Source organism: Mobula hypostoma, chromosome 20, assembly GCF_963921235.1.
Source record: "Mobula hypostoma chromosome 20, sMobHyp1.1, whole genome shotgun sequence".
NCBI classification, from domain to species: domain Eukaryota; kingdom Metazoa; phylum Chordata; class Chondrichthyes; order Myliobatiformes; family Myliobatidae; genus Mobula; species Mobula hypostoma.
Genome location: NC_086116.1, coordinates 5772207 through 5788570, shown reverse-complemented (window position 1 = coordinate 5788570; position 16364 = coordinate 5772207). Strand labels below are relative to the sequence as shown.

At 45.6% G+C, this 16364-nt stretch overlaps 1 protein-coding gene across 4 annotated transcripts in view; it reads left to right on the top strand.

The window, feature by feature from the left end:
* Positions 1-16206, top strand: part of plekhg7 (pleckstrin homology domain containing, family G (with RhoGef domain) member 7) — a 111452-nt gene extending 95246 nt beyond the window's left edge. For 2 of the 4 annotated variants that reach the window (XM_063072302.1, XM_063072303.1), the window contains exons 13-17: positions 886-979; positions 1073-1152; positions 5034-5187; positions 9893-9990; positions 14159-16201. In XM_063072302.1, the coding sequence (XP_062928372.1) occupies positions 886-979; positions 1073-1152; positions 5034-5187; positions 9893-9990; positions 14159-14266 (534 nt within the window). In that variant the 3' untranslated portion in view covers positions 14267-16201. Of the gene's footprint in view, positions 1-885; positions 980-1072; positions 1153-5033; positions 5188-9892; positions 9991-14158 lie in introns of all 4 variants that reach the window. The other 2 variants (XM_063072301.1, XM_063072304.1) reach the window with 2 other exon arrangements.
* Positions 16207-16364: the final 158 nt, after the last annotated feature.

Below are 16364 nucleotides of genomic sequence, written 5' to 3'. Positions count from 1 at the left end.
GAGGAACTCAGCAGGCCAGGCAGGATATCCGGAAAAGAGTCACACAGTCGATGTTTCAGGCCGAGACCCTTCCTCAGCATATACTGTTCTTACTCTGCTGGGGAGCGCTAGGATCTGGGTGGGGGGGAAGGTACTTGGTGGGAATGAAGGGGAATAAAATAGGATGTGTGAAAATGCCAATTTAAGGACCAGCACCAGACTTGTGGATCAAAGGCCCTGTTACTGCACTGTCTTCGGAATGGACACTGGCTCCAACACATCGTAAATCCAGTCTCATTACAACACTGAACTTTTATTTCTTTCTTTAATGATACAGAACAGTGTAGATCTTTCTGGCCTTTTGAGTCACATTGCCCCAGCTACCCTCAACTACCCTGATTTACCCCTAACCTAATCACAGGGACATTTTCAATGACCAGTTAACCTTTCGACTGTGGGAAGAAAGAGGCCGACCTAAAGAAAGCTCGTGCATTCCACGGGGAGGACGTAATGAGACTGAGATTCAGATTAGTTCATTATCATAGACATCAGGGTGTAATGAGATTCCTTCACGCCTGAAGCTTAGGGTAAACATTGCTCATGGTGGTGGTGAAAACAACAGTAAATTTACTGGTAAATGCAATAGTGCAAAGTTTGGCCTGTACCTCCAATTAATCTACAAACGTGTACATCTTTGGACTGTGGGAGGAAACCAGAGCACCCGGAGGAAACGTGCACATTCATGGGGAGAATGCACAGACTCCTCCCAGACGATGCCAGAACTGAACTCTGAACTCTGAACTCTGTAAAGGCATCGTGCCACTCTCACTAAATCTTCACCATTTCTATGGAAATGCTGAATAAGTTAGATATTGGTCTGATTCTTCCTTTCCCGATTCTTTGCAGAGTCTTCGATATCTGGTCAAAGACAACCATTTAGATTGTCTTCTCTCGCCTGCAAACAGACAGATGTTATACGAAGGGAGATTAGCCCTTGTAGGTCAGTGTTTCTCCTTCCACATTGCAAAAGCAGTCATGCTCATTGTCAAGTATGTAAAATAAATTGTTTCTAATTAATGTTTTTTTTAAACAGGAGCTACAAAATTCCTGGATGTGCATTTGTTTCTATTTGATGATTTACTCTTAATCACAAAGATTAAAAATGCAAAAAAGGTAATGAATTATTTCCACATTATAACTTGAGAAATAGTCATTAGCGGGTTCTATAGAGAATAGATCATTACAGCACAGTACAGGCCCTTCAGCCCACAATGTGCTGACCTTTTAACCTCCTCCAAGATCAATGTAAACCTTCCTTCCTACATAGCCCTCTAATTTCTTTCATCCATGTGCCTATCTGAGAATCTTTTATATGTCCCTAATGTACCTGCCTCTACCATCACCTGAGAGGGCATCCTACACATCCAGCACTTTTCTGTGCTTAAAAAATAACTTTCCTCTATTCTTTATTCCACCATTCTCGTATTCACCATTTCTGCTCTGGGGAAAAGGCTCTATCTCTGCCTCCTATCATCTTGTACTGCTCTATCAAACCATTTCTCATCCACCTTCACATGAAAGAGAAAAGTCCTAGCTCGCTAAACTTCTCCTTATTAGACGTGCTCTCTAATCCAGGCGGCATCCTGGTAAATCTCCTCTGCACCCTCTAAAGCTTCCACATCCTTCCTATAACAAGGAGACCAGGACTGAACTCAGTATTCCAGGGCCTTATAGAGCTGCAACATTACTCCAGAATCAGGATTAACATCTCTGCTATTTGTTAATTTTGCTGCAGCAGTTCAATGCAATCATGATAAATATAGGGGGAAAGCTGATAGTGAAGGTAAGACGTGAGAGAATAGGACCAATCAAGTGTGACAGTGGAAAAGTGTGTATGGAACCAGAGGAGATAGCAGAGGTACTTTGCTTCAGTATTCACTACGGAAAAAGATCTTAGCGATTGTCATGATGACTTACAGTGGACCGAAAAGCTTGAGCATATAGACATTAAAAAAGAGGATGTGCTGGAGCTTTAGGAAATCGTGAAGTTGGATAAATCCCTGGGACCAGACGAGATGTACCCCAAGCTACTCTAGCAATGATCTTTGCATCATCAATGGGGACAGGAGAGGTTCTGGAGGATTGGAGGGTTGCAGATGTTGTTCCCTTATTCAAGATAGGGAGTAGAGTCAATGTGTGGCCACTGGGAGATCCTGCTTTCTCTGGCGGACAGAGCGTAGGTGTTCAGCGAAACGGTCTCCCAGTCTGTGTCGGGTCTCACCAATATATAGAAGGCCACATCGGGAGCACCAGATGCAGTATATCACCCCAGCCGACTCACAGGTGAAGTGTCGCCTCACCTGGAGGGACTGTCTGGGGCCCTGAATGGTGGTGACGGAGGAAGTGTAAGGGCATGTGTAGCACTTGTTCTGCTTACAAGGATAAGTGCCAGGAGGGAGATCAGTGGGGAAGGATTGGGGGGGACAAATGGACATGGGAGTCGCATAGGGAGCAATCCCTTTGGAAAGCGGGGGGGGGGAGGGAAAGATGTGCTTAGTGGTGGGATCCCGTTGGAGGTGGCGGAAGTTACGGAGAATTATATGTTGGACACGGAGCAGGATCTCCCAGTGGCCACACATTTTAATTCCACGTCCCATTCCCATTCTGACATGTCTATCCACGGCCTCCTCTACTGTAAAGATGAAGCCACACTCAGGTTGGAGGAACAACACCTTATATTCCGTCTGGGCAGCCTCCAACCTGATGGCATGAACATTGACTTCTCAAACTTCCGCTAATTCCCCACCTCCCCCTCGTACCCCATCCGTTATTTATTTATATACACACTTTCTTTATCTCTCTCTCCTTTTTCTCCCTTTGTCCTTCTGACTATACCCCTTGACAATCCTCTGGGCTTCCCCCCTCCCTGTTTTCCTTCTCCCTGGGCCTCTTGTCCCATGATCCTCTCATATCCCTTTTGCCGATCACCTGTCCAGCTCTTGGCTCCATCCCTCCCCCTCCTGTCTTCTCCTATCATTTCAGATCGCCCCCTTCCCCTCCCACTTTCAAATCTCTTACTAGCTCTTCTTTCAGTTAGTTCTGACAAAGGGTCTCAGCCCGAAACGTCGACTGTACCTCTTTCTAGAGATGCTGCCTGGCCTGCTGCGTTCACCAGCAATTTTTGTGTGTGTTGCTTGAAATTCCAGCATCTGCAGATTTCCTTGTGTTTAAGTGTGAGGTGGTTCATTTTGGTAGGTCAAATATGATGGCAGAATATAGTGTTAATGGTAAGACTCTTGGCAGTGTGGAGGATCAGAGAGTTCTTGGGGTCCGAGTCCATAGGACACTCAAAGCTGCTGCACAGTTTGACTGTGTGGTTAAGAAGACATACGGTGCATTGGCCTTCATCAACCATAGGATTGATTTCAAGAGCTGAGAGGTAATGTTACAGCTATATTGGACCCTGGTCAGACCCCACTTGGAGTACTGTGCTCAGTTCTGGTCACCTCACTACAGGAAGGATGTGGAAACTATAGAAAGGGTGCAGAGGTGATTTACAAGGATGTTGCCTGGATTGGGGAGCATGCCTTATGAGAATAGGTTGAGTGAACTTGGCCTTTTCTCCTTGGAACGATGGAGGATGAGAGGTGACCTGATAGAGGTGTACAAGATGATGAGAGGCATTGATCGTGTGGATAGTCAGAGGCTTTTTCCCAGGGCTGAAATGGCTAACACTAGAGGGCACAGTTTTAAGGTGCTTGGAAGTAGGTAGAGAGGAGATGTCAGGGGTAAGTTTTTTACGCAGAGAGTGGTGAGTGCGTGGAATGGGCTGCCGGTGATGGTGGTGGAGGTGGATACGATAGAGTCTTTTAAGAGACTCTTGGATAGATAGATGGAGCTTAGAAAAATAGAGGGCTATGGGTAACCTGAGGTAATTTCTAAAGTAAGAACATGTTCAGCACAGCATTGCGTCCGAAAGGGCTGTATTGCACTGTAGGTTTCCTATGTTTCTATAATTTACAATAAGTATATATACGGTATGTATAAAAATGGATATAGCGCTTTCCCAGCATAAACGATGAATAAAGTCTCCTCGGGATTCATCCCTGAAGAAGATGGCAGAGTTTGTCATTGAAACATTGGTTATAATAGAAGCCCGAGAAAAGTTTATTCATCATATATATGTATATTTAATAGTCAAAATAAGTAGAGCAAAAACAGACATTTTTAAAAAATAGTGATTCAGTGTTGATGGGTTCAATGTCCATTTAGAAATTGGGTAGCAGTGGGGAAGAAGTGGTTCCTGGTTCAGCCCTCTCTACTTTCTTCATGATGGTAACAGTGAGAAAGGGGCATCCCTCACTGGTGGGGTACTTAATGAGGGACGCCGCCTGTCTGAGACGCTGCTCCTTGAAGATGTCTTGGATACGAGGGAGGCTAATACCCAAGATGGAGCTGACTGATCTTTCAACTCTCCACAGCTTACCTCGATCCTGTGCCTGTGAAGACTTTGTCCAGTTTTTCCACTTAGGGTGTCAGTAGTACAGGGAGAGAGATGGAGAGATGGAGAGATGGAGAGATGGAGAGATGGAGAGATGGAGAGATGGAGAGATGGAGAGATGGAGAGATGGAGAGATGGAGAGATGGAGAGATGGAGAGATGGAGAGATGGAGAGATGGAGAGATGGAGAGATGGAGAGATGGAGAGATGGAGAGATGGAGAGATGGAGAGATGGAGAGATGGAGAGATGGAGAGATGGAGAGATGGAGAGATGGAGAGATGGAGGGAGAGGGGAGGGGGAGAGGGGGAGAGGGGGAGAGGGGAGAGGGGGAGAGAGAGGGAGAGGGGAGAGAGAGAGGGGGAGGGGGAGGGGGAGAGGGGGAGAGGGGGAGGGGGGAGAGGGGGAGAGGGGGAGAGAGAGGGAGAGGGAGAGGGAGAGAGAGGGAGAGGGAGAGAGAGGGGGAGAGGGGGAGAGGGAGGAGTGGGAAGTGGCATTTAGAAGCAGTATGATGGAATGTTGTGGCTGATGGATTAATGATTTTATACTCCGGCAGAAAGCTGCAGCCCTAGACACCGGGTTCAGAAACTCCTCGTCCAGTCCTGAGCTTCAAGCCATAGTCAGGGACGGAGCTGTGTGTTGTGTACTTGAACAACCCATTCCACTGGACAGATTGACGCTGAAGAACATCGATCCATTCCACTCAGCTGGTACAGTTCACTATTTTAGAACATCAAGCAGTACGGGCCCTGCGGCCTACAATGTTGTGCTGACCTCTTAACCTATTCCAGGATCAATCCCACAATGCCCTTTGTTTTCCTTTCATCCAAGAATCTCCTAAGTTTCCCTTATGTATTTATCAGCACCACCATCCCTGGAAGAGCTTTTCACACTCCCACCACTATTGGTGTAAAAAAAAACTACCTCGACATGCCCCCCCAAACGTTCCTCCAATCATCTTACAATTATACCTTCTAGAATTAGCCATTTCCACCCTGGGAAAAAGGCACTGGCTGTCCGTTCTATTTATACCTCTGATACAACTCTGTCAAGTCATCTGGCACCCTCCTTTGCTCCAAAGAGAAAAGCCCTAGATTGCTCAGCCTTTCTTTGTAAGAAATGCTCTCTACTCCAGGCAGCATTCTGGTAAACTCCATCTGCATCCTCTCCAAAGCTTCTACGTTCTTCTATAATGAGGTGACCAGAACTGAACACGATGTTCCAAGTGTAGTCTAACCAGAGTTTTAAATAAAGTTAGCTTTATAAAGTTTCCATTAAAGTTAGCTCGCGGCTCTTGAACTCATTCCCTTGACTAATGAAGGCCTACACCTTCCTGTCAACTTGAACAGCAACTTTATGGACTTGGACTCCAAGATCCCTCTGTTCCTCCTGCCATTAACCTTGTACTCTGCCTTCAAGTTCAATCTTCCAAAGTGAATCACTTCACACAAGTGTATCTTTCTGGCAGTGTTACTCTACCAGGGGTGGCAAACCATTCTGAGTGTGGGTGCCCAAATTAGTGATAATCCAAAAAATTATCTCGCATGTCAAAGTAATTTTGAGCAGAGACTATCATTGATTAATGAATTAGTAACAATAATTATGGACATTTTTATGAAAACAACATGTCCCAGTGCTTGGTTACTTGTATTCACTGTTTTACTACTAAAGGCATCCATTAGTCTTGCGAGACCATGGATCTGTGCCTGGAAAGTCTCCAGGGCGCAGGTCTGGGCAAGGTTGTATGGAAGACCAGCAGTTGCCCATGCTGCAAGTCTCCCCTCTCCACGCCACCAATGTTGTCCAAGGGAAGGGCAAGGGCCAATACAGCTTGGCACTGGTGTCATCGCAGAGCAATGTGTGGTTAAGTGACTACTTGGCCACGTGCCCACTTTTACTACTAAATAACAGTATAAAAGACAGATTGAAATAGATGAAGCATTTTAGAAAACCTGTTCAAACATTATTAATATTAATCTTTTAGAAAGACAATTGTAAAATATTTGTGAGTGTGCCTGAGCACTGGATTATCCGTGTATATCCAGTGTTCACTCACAAACTGTTATTATCCGCGGATTTCCAGGGTTCACTCGCAAACTCAGAAGACAAAAGCATAAGCAGAGTGAATCCAATGTTTTCCTGTGAAAACATCTCACTGCTCTTGGGTTGTAAAAAGTAACTTGCTGCTTCATTTGGCAGTAAAGATATTCATTTTGTACCTTTTTATTATGGGTGTGGGCACTGCATGTCATGTGGCAACAAAATTGTTTTGTTTGCCACCTCGGTGACCAATGGTGGCGGGTCAATTAGTTACACGTGGTTAATTTAGAATCCAGACTTGGCCGATTGAATTTATGATTGACCAATAAAAATTCGATAATAGGTGAACATTGCCTCATTATCCAGAGCAACACACACAAAATGCTGGAGGAACTCAGAATATCAGGCTGCATCTATGGAAATTAATAAACAGATGGTGTTTTGGGCAAGGCGCATCAACGGGACTGGATAAGATGCCAGAATAAAAAGGTGGGGGGAGGGGTTAGGAGGATAGATAGAAAGTGACAGGTGAAGCCAGGTGTGTGGGAAGGGTAAAGGGCTGGAGAAGAAGGAATCTGATAGGAGAGGAGAGCGGACCATGGAGAAAGGGAAGGAGGAGGGGCACCAGGGAGAGGTGATAGGCTGGCAAGGAGAAGAGGTAAGAGGACAAAGCAGGGAACCGAAGAGGGAAGGAGGAGGGAAAAAGATTACCAGAAGGAGAAATCGAAGTTTGTGCCATCAGGTTGGAGGCGACCTAGACAGGATATGAGATGTTGCTTCTCCACTCTGAGGGTGGCCTCATTTTGGCAGAAGATGAGGCCACTGCCTGACATGTCAGAACAGGAATGGGGATAGAAATTAAAATGACTGGCTTGTGAGAGATTCCTCTTTTTGAGGATGGAATGGAGGTGCTTGACAAAGCATTCCCCAGTTCGCTGTATGTCGGGTCTCACCAGTGTAGAGGAAGCCACAACTGGAGCACCAGGTACAATAGATGACCGTCCCTGGAAGGGCCGTTTGGGGCCCTGACTGGAGGTGAATAGGTAGGCTTAGCATTTCTGTCACTTGTAGGAGGGAGGTTAGTGGGGAGGGGTGTATGAACAAGGGAATCACAGAGGGAGCAATACTGGCGGAAAGCAGTGTGGGCAGGGGGTGAGGTAAAGATGCGTTTGGTGGTAGGATCCCGTTGAAAATGGTGGAAGTTGCGGAGAATGAGGTCTTGGATGTGGAGGCTCCGAGTGTAGTAGGTGAGGACAAGAGGAACTCTATCCCTGTTAAGATGGTGGGAAGATGGGGTCTGGGAAATGGAGGAGATGTAGGCATCAATAGTGGAGGAAGGAAAACCCCATTCTTTGAAGGAGGAGGATATCTCTGATGTCCTAAAAAAGAATTCCTTCATCCTCATCCTGGGAACAGATGCAGCAGACTCAGAGGGACTGAGAAAAGGGAAGGGCATTTTTACGGGACATAGTGTGGGAGGAGGTACCGTCAAGGTAGCCGTAGGGATCAGTAGGTTTATAAAAGATGTCTGTAGACAATTTGTTTCCAGAGATGGAAATCAAGAAATCGAGAAAGAGAATGAAATGTCAGAAATGGCAGGGTGGAAGTTGGAGGCAAAGTTGATGAAATTGACGAGCTCAGCTTGGGTGCAGGAAGCAGCCCCAATGCAGTCGTCAATGCAGCACTGAAATAGTTGGTGAGCATTACAGGGAAGGCGTGGAGCATGGACTGTTCCACGTAGCCAGTGAAAGGCAGGCACAGCTGGGGCCCATGCGGATGTCCACGGCTAACCCTTGAGCTTGGAGAAAGTGGGGAGGAGCAGAAGGAGAAATTGTTGAGGGTGAGAACCAGTTCTGCCAGACAAAGGAGGGTGCTGGTTTATGACATGATATTCCTTTTCATTTATACTGTTTGTAGCTTATAGTAATTTCAGACTGCTGCCACAAAACAACAAATTTCCCATCATATCAGAGATACCACGCTGATTCTGACTGATGTGAGCTCAGTGTATGATCACACATCAGCCATGTAAAGTTTACCCATGTGTGCATGCTTGGGGAGCAGTACATTGGAAAGGAGAGTGTGTTTTATCATTATAGAACAAAAAAAAATCCCCAAATCAGGCAGCATCTGTGGAAGTGAAAACAGGAAACATTTCCAGGCATGGACACTTTGTCTCCAGGCAGTCAGCAATCACAATTAAAACTAATGTTTAAAAATAAAACTGCACGATTTGAACAAAACTGAATAGATCTTTACACAAGTAACAAGTGCGAGTGTTTTACCGCTATTGGGTACCGAATGGTGAGATACTCGGAAACTGTCAGGGTGGAGGAGCAACACCTCATATTCTTTCTGGGTGGTCTCTAACCCAATGGAATGAACATCAATTTCTCCAACTTATGCTCATTTTTCCCCCTTCTCTCTTTTTTTTATTCCCCATTCTGGATCTCCTTTTACTCCTTCTCATCTCCTCACCACCTCCTTGGTGCCCTTCCTCCTTCCCCACTCTCCACTCTTATCAGATTCTTCCTTCTTCAGCCCTTTATTTCTTGTACCTCCCAGCCTGCTCACATCACCCGCCCCTCCAACTGTTCAGCTCCCCACTCAACTGGTCTCACCTATTACCTGCCTGCTTGTACTCCTTCCCCTCCGCTACCTCCTTGTTCTGGACTCTGCCCTCCCATGACGGGTCTCAGCCTGAAATGTCAACTAATCATTTCTCCCTATAGATGTCTGACCTGCTGAGTTCCTCCAGCATTTTGTGTGTGTCGCTCTGGATTTCCAGCATCTACAGAATCTCATGTGTTTACACAAGTGCAATTACCTTTATTATGTGGCTGTGTTAGGTGTTGCCAACTAAACTTAATGTTTGTGGGTAAAACAGTTATTGTTCTGACATCCGCCCAATGATATATGCTGGGTGTTGCTGAAATAAAGGCTGAGCTATCACTAGAGAATAATAGGAGTGGACATTGCTTTGTGATTGTCCTTTATAATGAGAATCTTATTGATGGCATAATGTACACAACACCCTCTAATATTCACAGAATAATAATGAAGTCTTAGTGCTTTACTAACCCTGAGAAACCTTCCCATTGTAGGGACAGGAGTGCAAGAGCTTCCTAGCACACAGCCAGCTTAGACGGCTGCAATTCGCAGAGCTCTCGATGTGCTTTTCCCAACAGGGAGCAGTTGCTTTAAAGACAGGCCAGGTTAGCACATCTATGCTGCCATACACTACTGTAGGCAGGTCCACGATGACCTCCTCTCTCAGTCCACAGGCAATATGAGACCACACATTTTCTGGACCCAGTGCTTCTCTGTTTCACTTATCCCTCTCACTAATTCTACATCCGTTTCCTTTGTCTGCAGGGTCTGGACTGCGTGATGCTTTTCTAGTCATCCATCAAAATAGGTATCAGCAGTGCATAGGAATCTTCACCCTTCAAGCACATTCTGAGTCTGTTAAGGTAAAACTAACTGTGAACGCTGAATTACAAAATGGAGGACTTGAACTTTGTGCCGAATGCAGGCAAACGGGACTAGTATCTGGGTCAGGATGGTTGAGTTAGGCCCACAGGCTTGTTTCTATATTGGATAATTAAGACGAATAGATTTTGAAGCTCACAGACCAGCAGATTCTGGCATGGCTCCTAATAGTATGGTTAAAGGAGGGGGAACGTGGTTGAACATAGAACATGGCAGCATAGTAGCCCCTTTAGTCCATGGTGTTGTGCCGACCTTTTAACCTACTCCAAGCTCAATCTACCCCTTCCCTCCGACATAACCCTCCGCTTTTCTATCATCCATGTGCCTATGTAAGAGTTTCTTAAATGTCCCTAATGTATCTACCACTGGTAGTGTGCTACATGCACCCACCTCACCCTGTGTAAAAAAAAACGTACCTCTGACATTTCCCCTATACCTTCCTCCATTCACCTGAAAATTATGCCCCCTAAAATTCTGGACTGGGAAAAAGTCTCTGGTGATTAACTCTAGATTTGCCTTTTATCAGCTTGTAGACCTCTATCATGTCTTCTCTTATCCGCTTTTGCTCCAAAGGGAAAACCCCTAAGACAGCCCTCTAGTTCAGCTGGCATCCTACACGCTCTCTAAAGCTTCCACATCCTTCCGATAATGAGGTGACCAGAAATGAACACGAGGGTGGTCTGAACCAGGGTTTTGTAGAGCTGCAACATTACCTTGTGGCTGGGCTGGAGTACTGGTGCAGGATTCAATAGAGCTTCAGCTGAGGGACCAAGGGCCAAAAGAAGAAACCCAGTTAATGAGCAGGGCCATGGATGGATTTGGAATATGATGGTCCTTGGAAGCAGTGAGTAAAGTCAAAGACAAGTTTGTTATCAGAGACACAGGTGCAATGTAAACAGCAGTATTAGGCAAGCAGCAAAAGAACAAGTGTGGGACATGGTGAGGAACAAGTGTGAGACACGGTGAGGAACAAGTGTGAGACACGGTGAAGAACAAGTGTGAGACACGGTGAGGAACAAGTGTGAGACATGGTGAGGAACAAGTGTGGGACATGGTGAAGAACAAGTGTGGGACATGGTGAGGAACAAGTGTGAGACATAGTGAGGAACAAGTGTGAGACATAGTGAGGAACAAGTGTGAGACATGGTGAGGAACAAGTGTGAGACATGGTGAAGAACAAGTGTGAGACATGGTGAGGAACAAGTGTGGGACATGGTGAAGAACAAGTGTGGGACATGGTGAAGAACAAGTGTGAGACATGGTGAGGAACAAGTGTGAGACATGGTGAGGAACAAGTGTGGGACACGGTGAAGAACAAGTGTGAGACACGGTGAGGAACAAGTGTGAGACACGGTGAGGAACAAGTGTGAGACACGGTGAGGAACAAGTGTGAGACATAGTGAGGAACAAGTGTGAGACATAGTGAGGAACAAGTGTGAGACATGGTGAAGAACAAGTGTGAGACATGGTGAGGAACAAGTGTGGGACATGGTGAGGAACAAGGGTGAGACATAGTGAGGAACAAGTGTGAGACATGTTGAGGAACAAGTGTGAGACATGGTGAGGAACAAGTGTGAGACATGGTGAAGAACAAGTGTGGGACTGATGGTGAAGATGAAGTATGAGACATGGTGAGGAACAAGTGTGAGACATGGTGAAGAAAAGTGTGAGACAGATGGTGAATGGGACTTGGTGCAGAACTAAATGCCAGCAACAGCTTGAGGATAAATGGAGGTTTGCAGGTGGTGGACAATGGGAAGCCAGCAGGGAGGTCACTGGAATGGAGTGTGGTGAACTGCAGTGAGGCAGATGTGGAGTGCATGGTCTTGGTGGTTAGAAGTCAGCTCAGGATCAAACCAAGGCAATAGTGCCTGAGACAGGGGGCTGGGGAACAGTTTGGGTAAGGGTCTTTAATCTTCTTGGACAAAGATATAGCTCGAGGATGCGCCCATCAGTCCAGGGGTGCAGAAAGAGAGAGTGTTGGGGTCTGGTGGAATGGGTGCACAAGGAGCAACCCAAATAAACAAAGCCTTGGCAGGGTACAGCCAATAGGTCAGAACACGCTCCTGCTGAGTGAGTAGGAAATGAATGGAGCTGTTGATGATTCACACTTACCACTAGGTAGTTCTGGGTTCATTGTAAGGGAGGGCCAGAAATCTGGAATAGTGATCTCTTACTTTGTCTGAGACTAGGGTATCAAAGCAAGGATGTAATGCTGATGCTTTAAACATAGAAAACCTACAGCACAACACAGGTCCTTTGGCCCACAATGCTGTGCCAAACATGTACTTACTTAGAAATTACCTAGGGTTACCCATAGCCCTCTATTTTTCTAACTTCCATGTACCTATCCAGGAGTCTCTTAAAAGACCCTATTGTATCCGCCTCCACCACCGTCACCGGCAACCCATTCCACACACTCACCACTCTCTGTGTAAAAAAATTACCCCTGACATCTCCTCTGTACTTACTTCCAACCACCTTAAAACTGCCCTCTAGTGTTAGCCATTTCAGCCCTGGGAAAAAGTCTCTGACTATCCACACGATCAATGCCTCTCATCATCTTATACACCTCTATCAGGTCACCTCTCATCCTCCGTCGCTCCAAGGAAAAAAGGCCGAGTTCACTTAACATATTCTCATAAGGCATTCTCCCCAATCCAGGCAAAATCCTTGTAAATCTCCTCTGCACCCTTTCTATAGTTTCCATATCCTTCCTGTAGTGAGGCGACCAGAACTGAGTACAGTACTCCAAGTGTGGTCTGACCAGGGTCCTACATAGCTGCAACATTACCTCTCGGCTCCTAAATTCAATCCCACAATTGATGAAGGCCAGTGCACCATATGCCTTCTTAACCACAGAGTCAACCTGCACAGCAGCTTTGAGTGTCCTATGGACTCGGACCCCAAGATCCCTCTGATCCTCCACACTGCCAAGAGTCTTACCATTAATACTATATTCTGCCTTCATATTTGACCTACCAAAATGAACCACTTCACACTTATCTGGGTCGAACTCCATCTGCCACTTCTCATCCGAGTTTTGAATCCTGTCGATGTCCTGCTGTAACCTCTGACAGCCTGCCACATTATCTATAACACCCCCAACCTTTGTGTCATCAGCAAATTTACTAACCCATCCCTCCACTTCCTCATCCAGGTCATTTATAAAAATCACAAAAGGGTCCCAGAACAGCGGCACACCACTGGTGACCGACCTCCATGCAGAATATGACACGTCTACAACCACTCTTTGCCTTCTTAAAATGCATGAATCAGACCACATTTGGAGTATCGTGAGCAATTTTGGGCTCCCACATCTAAGAAAGGGTGTGCTGGCAATGGAGAGGGTCCAGAGGTGGTTTATGAGATTGTGGGAATCAAAAGGTTAACAGATGAAGAATGTTTGATGGCTCCAGGCCTGTGCTTACTGGAGCTCAGAAGATTGAGGGGATTCACATTGAAACCTACTGAGTACTGAAAGGCCTAGATAGAGTGGAGGTGGAGATTAGATTAAAGATTAAAATCTGTCACGAGCCTTGTGGCCCATCAGGCCAGTATTTATGCTGGTTTCCAGACGTGGAGAGGTTGTTTCCAATAGTGGGTGAGTCTAGGCCCAGAGGGCACAGCCTCAGATTGAAGGTCTTCCCTGTAGAATGGATATGAGGAGGAATTTCTTTAGCTAGAGAGTAGTGAATCTATGAAATTCATTACTACAGACAGCTGTGGAGGCCAAGTCACTGGGTATATTTAAAATGGAGGTTGATTGGTTCTTGATAAGTAAGGGCTTCAAAAGTTATGGGGGGAATGGCGTTGTGAGGGCAAATAAACCGCCCATGATCAAGCGATGGAGCAGATTTGAAGGGACGCATGGCCCAATTCTGCTCTTGTGTCTTATGGTCGAAGGCCAAGAATGGCTTTTAAAACAAAGAAATTCAGGTCGTGTGACAAATATATGATTTCCATTTATTTCTCTGTCACTATTAAGCCTTGCACATAGACTCCCAGCTCAAGGTTCTCTGCAGACACAAACCTGCAGTGGAAGTAATAATGAATTCCTTGTTGAGATACTTGGCTGCCTTTAATAGAAGCAGTCTGCATTGTGACAGAACAATGGTGAAGACACACTGTGAATTTTTTTTGTTTCAGAAAACATGGATATCACACATCGAGACAGCATCATCCGCATACAAGGATGCTATCGACCCTCCTCGACTCCTACTGCGATCAGCTGTGAATGAATCAGCAGAGATTTAACTCTGGCACAACCTCTGCCCGCGTACCCCGTTCTGTTTGGTGTATTTTGGGAAAAAACTACCTCCTGCGTTCAGTTTTGAAAGTACTTCAGGTTTTTAATAAAATTATTAAGGCTTTTTACACATCTGTTATTTCAATATTCTACACGAATACTAACACATTATAACGCCAAACTGGGTAGGTTGGACATTTGTGGATAAAACGTCACGCGGTGTCTGTGTCTCAGCAAGGCTGAACACCCACTGCCCACTCTAGCTGTGTTGCTTTGTAGGAAGAGGTCACAGGTTTGTCTCTGCATCAAAATGTTCAGGATGCAGGGCATGGCCAAATGTCAAAGTTCAAAGTAAATTTGTTATCAAAGTATGTATTTGTCACCGTATACTACCCCGAGATTCATTTTCAAGCAGGCATTTACAGAAAACATTAGAATTTATGAAAAACTATACTTCACCTGCCACCTGAAACGAACAGCCTTCCACAGTGGGCTGCTGCTTGGGGTATTAGCTGAATGTCACTCTGTGCATTGACTTCTTTCTGTGACAAATCCAAACCTTTTGCTGAATTTTCTACTCCTCTGCAGGAATATTAACCATTACTACCCAGAAACTCGCTGATTAGACCTCTGAGATGATTGTTCTCCTGTGGACTGAAACAGGGTTGTGTCCCAGGGAAATACCAGTAACTTGCCTCCTGTCAGGTAGTGGTTCTGGAACTAGCCTCATAATAGGCTGTTCCCAGATAGTGAACAAGTTCGTTTTGTTTCACAGTTGGAAAATACACAAGAATAGCTCAATATTGTAACCATATCTCCACAGCATTGTAAAAGAAAATGGCATCAAAAGCAGGCAAAATTATTAAAGAACAATCTCTTGGGGAAGGGGGAGGGGGGATAAATTGGTGCTGCTGTTTGTAGGAATAAACATAAGTTAGAGTTGTGTATTCATTAATTTTTGGGAGCTCACTTGTATGTACAGGTTGTCCATGACATAGGTGTTTGTCACCCAGAGATGGCCTGACGGTTTGCTTTAAGATGTGGTGGGGGCAGGATTCACTGAGGCCTTGGAGGAGGAATTGGACAAATGCACGTTGAAGATAAGCATGGGGAGTGGCCCTGGTGGGAAGACTATAGATGTACTGGGCAGAGTAGGCTCCTGTGTGACGATTTTACAGTCTGTTGCACGGTAGGCCAGTATGTAAGCCGGTGATCTCGGGCTGCCTGAGGGGCTTCCTTCACTGATGCCGTCAGGAGTGGGAACTCACCGTTTCAACTCATTCCTGGGTCACCTGCAGCTCCTGAGACGTCCCCGAGGCTTATGGGAAGTTAAGGGTAAAAGGCTGGGGATAGACAATAAATAACAACTCAACAATTTCAAGCATAACAAAATCCACAACTCCGTTATCTACCTTCTTGCCTCCTTGGTAGCAACTCCGCCTCTCTCACACCCGAGTTCGAGCCCAGAGTTTGGGGTCCTGTCTCCGGCTAATCCGGGGGTCAATCAGAAGTCTAGAACTTGAAGCCCAGTGGCCGAAGCCTGGAATCTGGAGACCTGAGCTGGAGTAGGAGGAATCTGTGTGTTGAGTGGGAGGGAAGGGGCCTCTTTTGTTGCTTGTTGTGTTCTGTGTTGTCCTGCAGAGCATTGTGGGCACTCTATGTTGTCGCTGGAGTTTGTGGCAACACTTGTGGGCTGACCTCAACACATCCTTAGGTTGTGTTGGTTGTTAATACAAACTGTGCTTCTCCCAGTATTGATGTACTTGTGGTCAATCTGAATCTGAAATTACACCACCTCCCCCATACCACACAGTCGTTAGCTACAAAATCCATTACTGTACTTGCATTATACAGTTTCCATATCAACTTTAAATGCGTTGAAAGATTAAAATATCTGCAAAACCAGGAAATGAAATTTAAAAAAACAGAATGTGTTGGAAACGCTGGGGAGGTGAGTAAACATCCATGAAGAGATGAAGAGTCGTTTTTTCCTGTTGAAGACCCGCCGTCAAAAGTGGGGAGGAGAAGAAACACATTCTTGGAGAAGATGTTAGATACTTTATATATTTAAAAAATCTAGAAAATGCTACTTTATTAAACAATAAA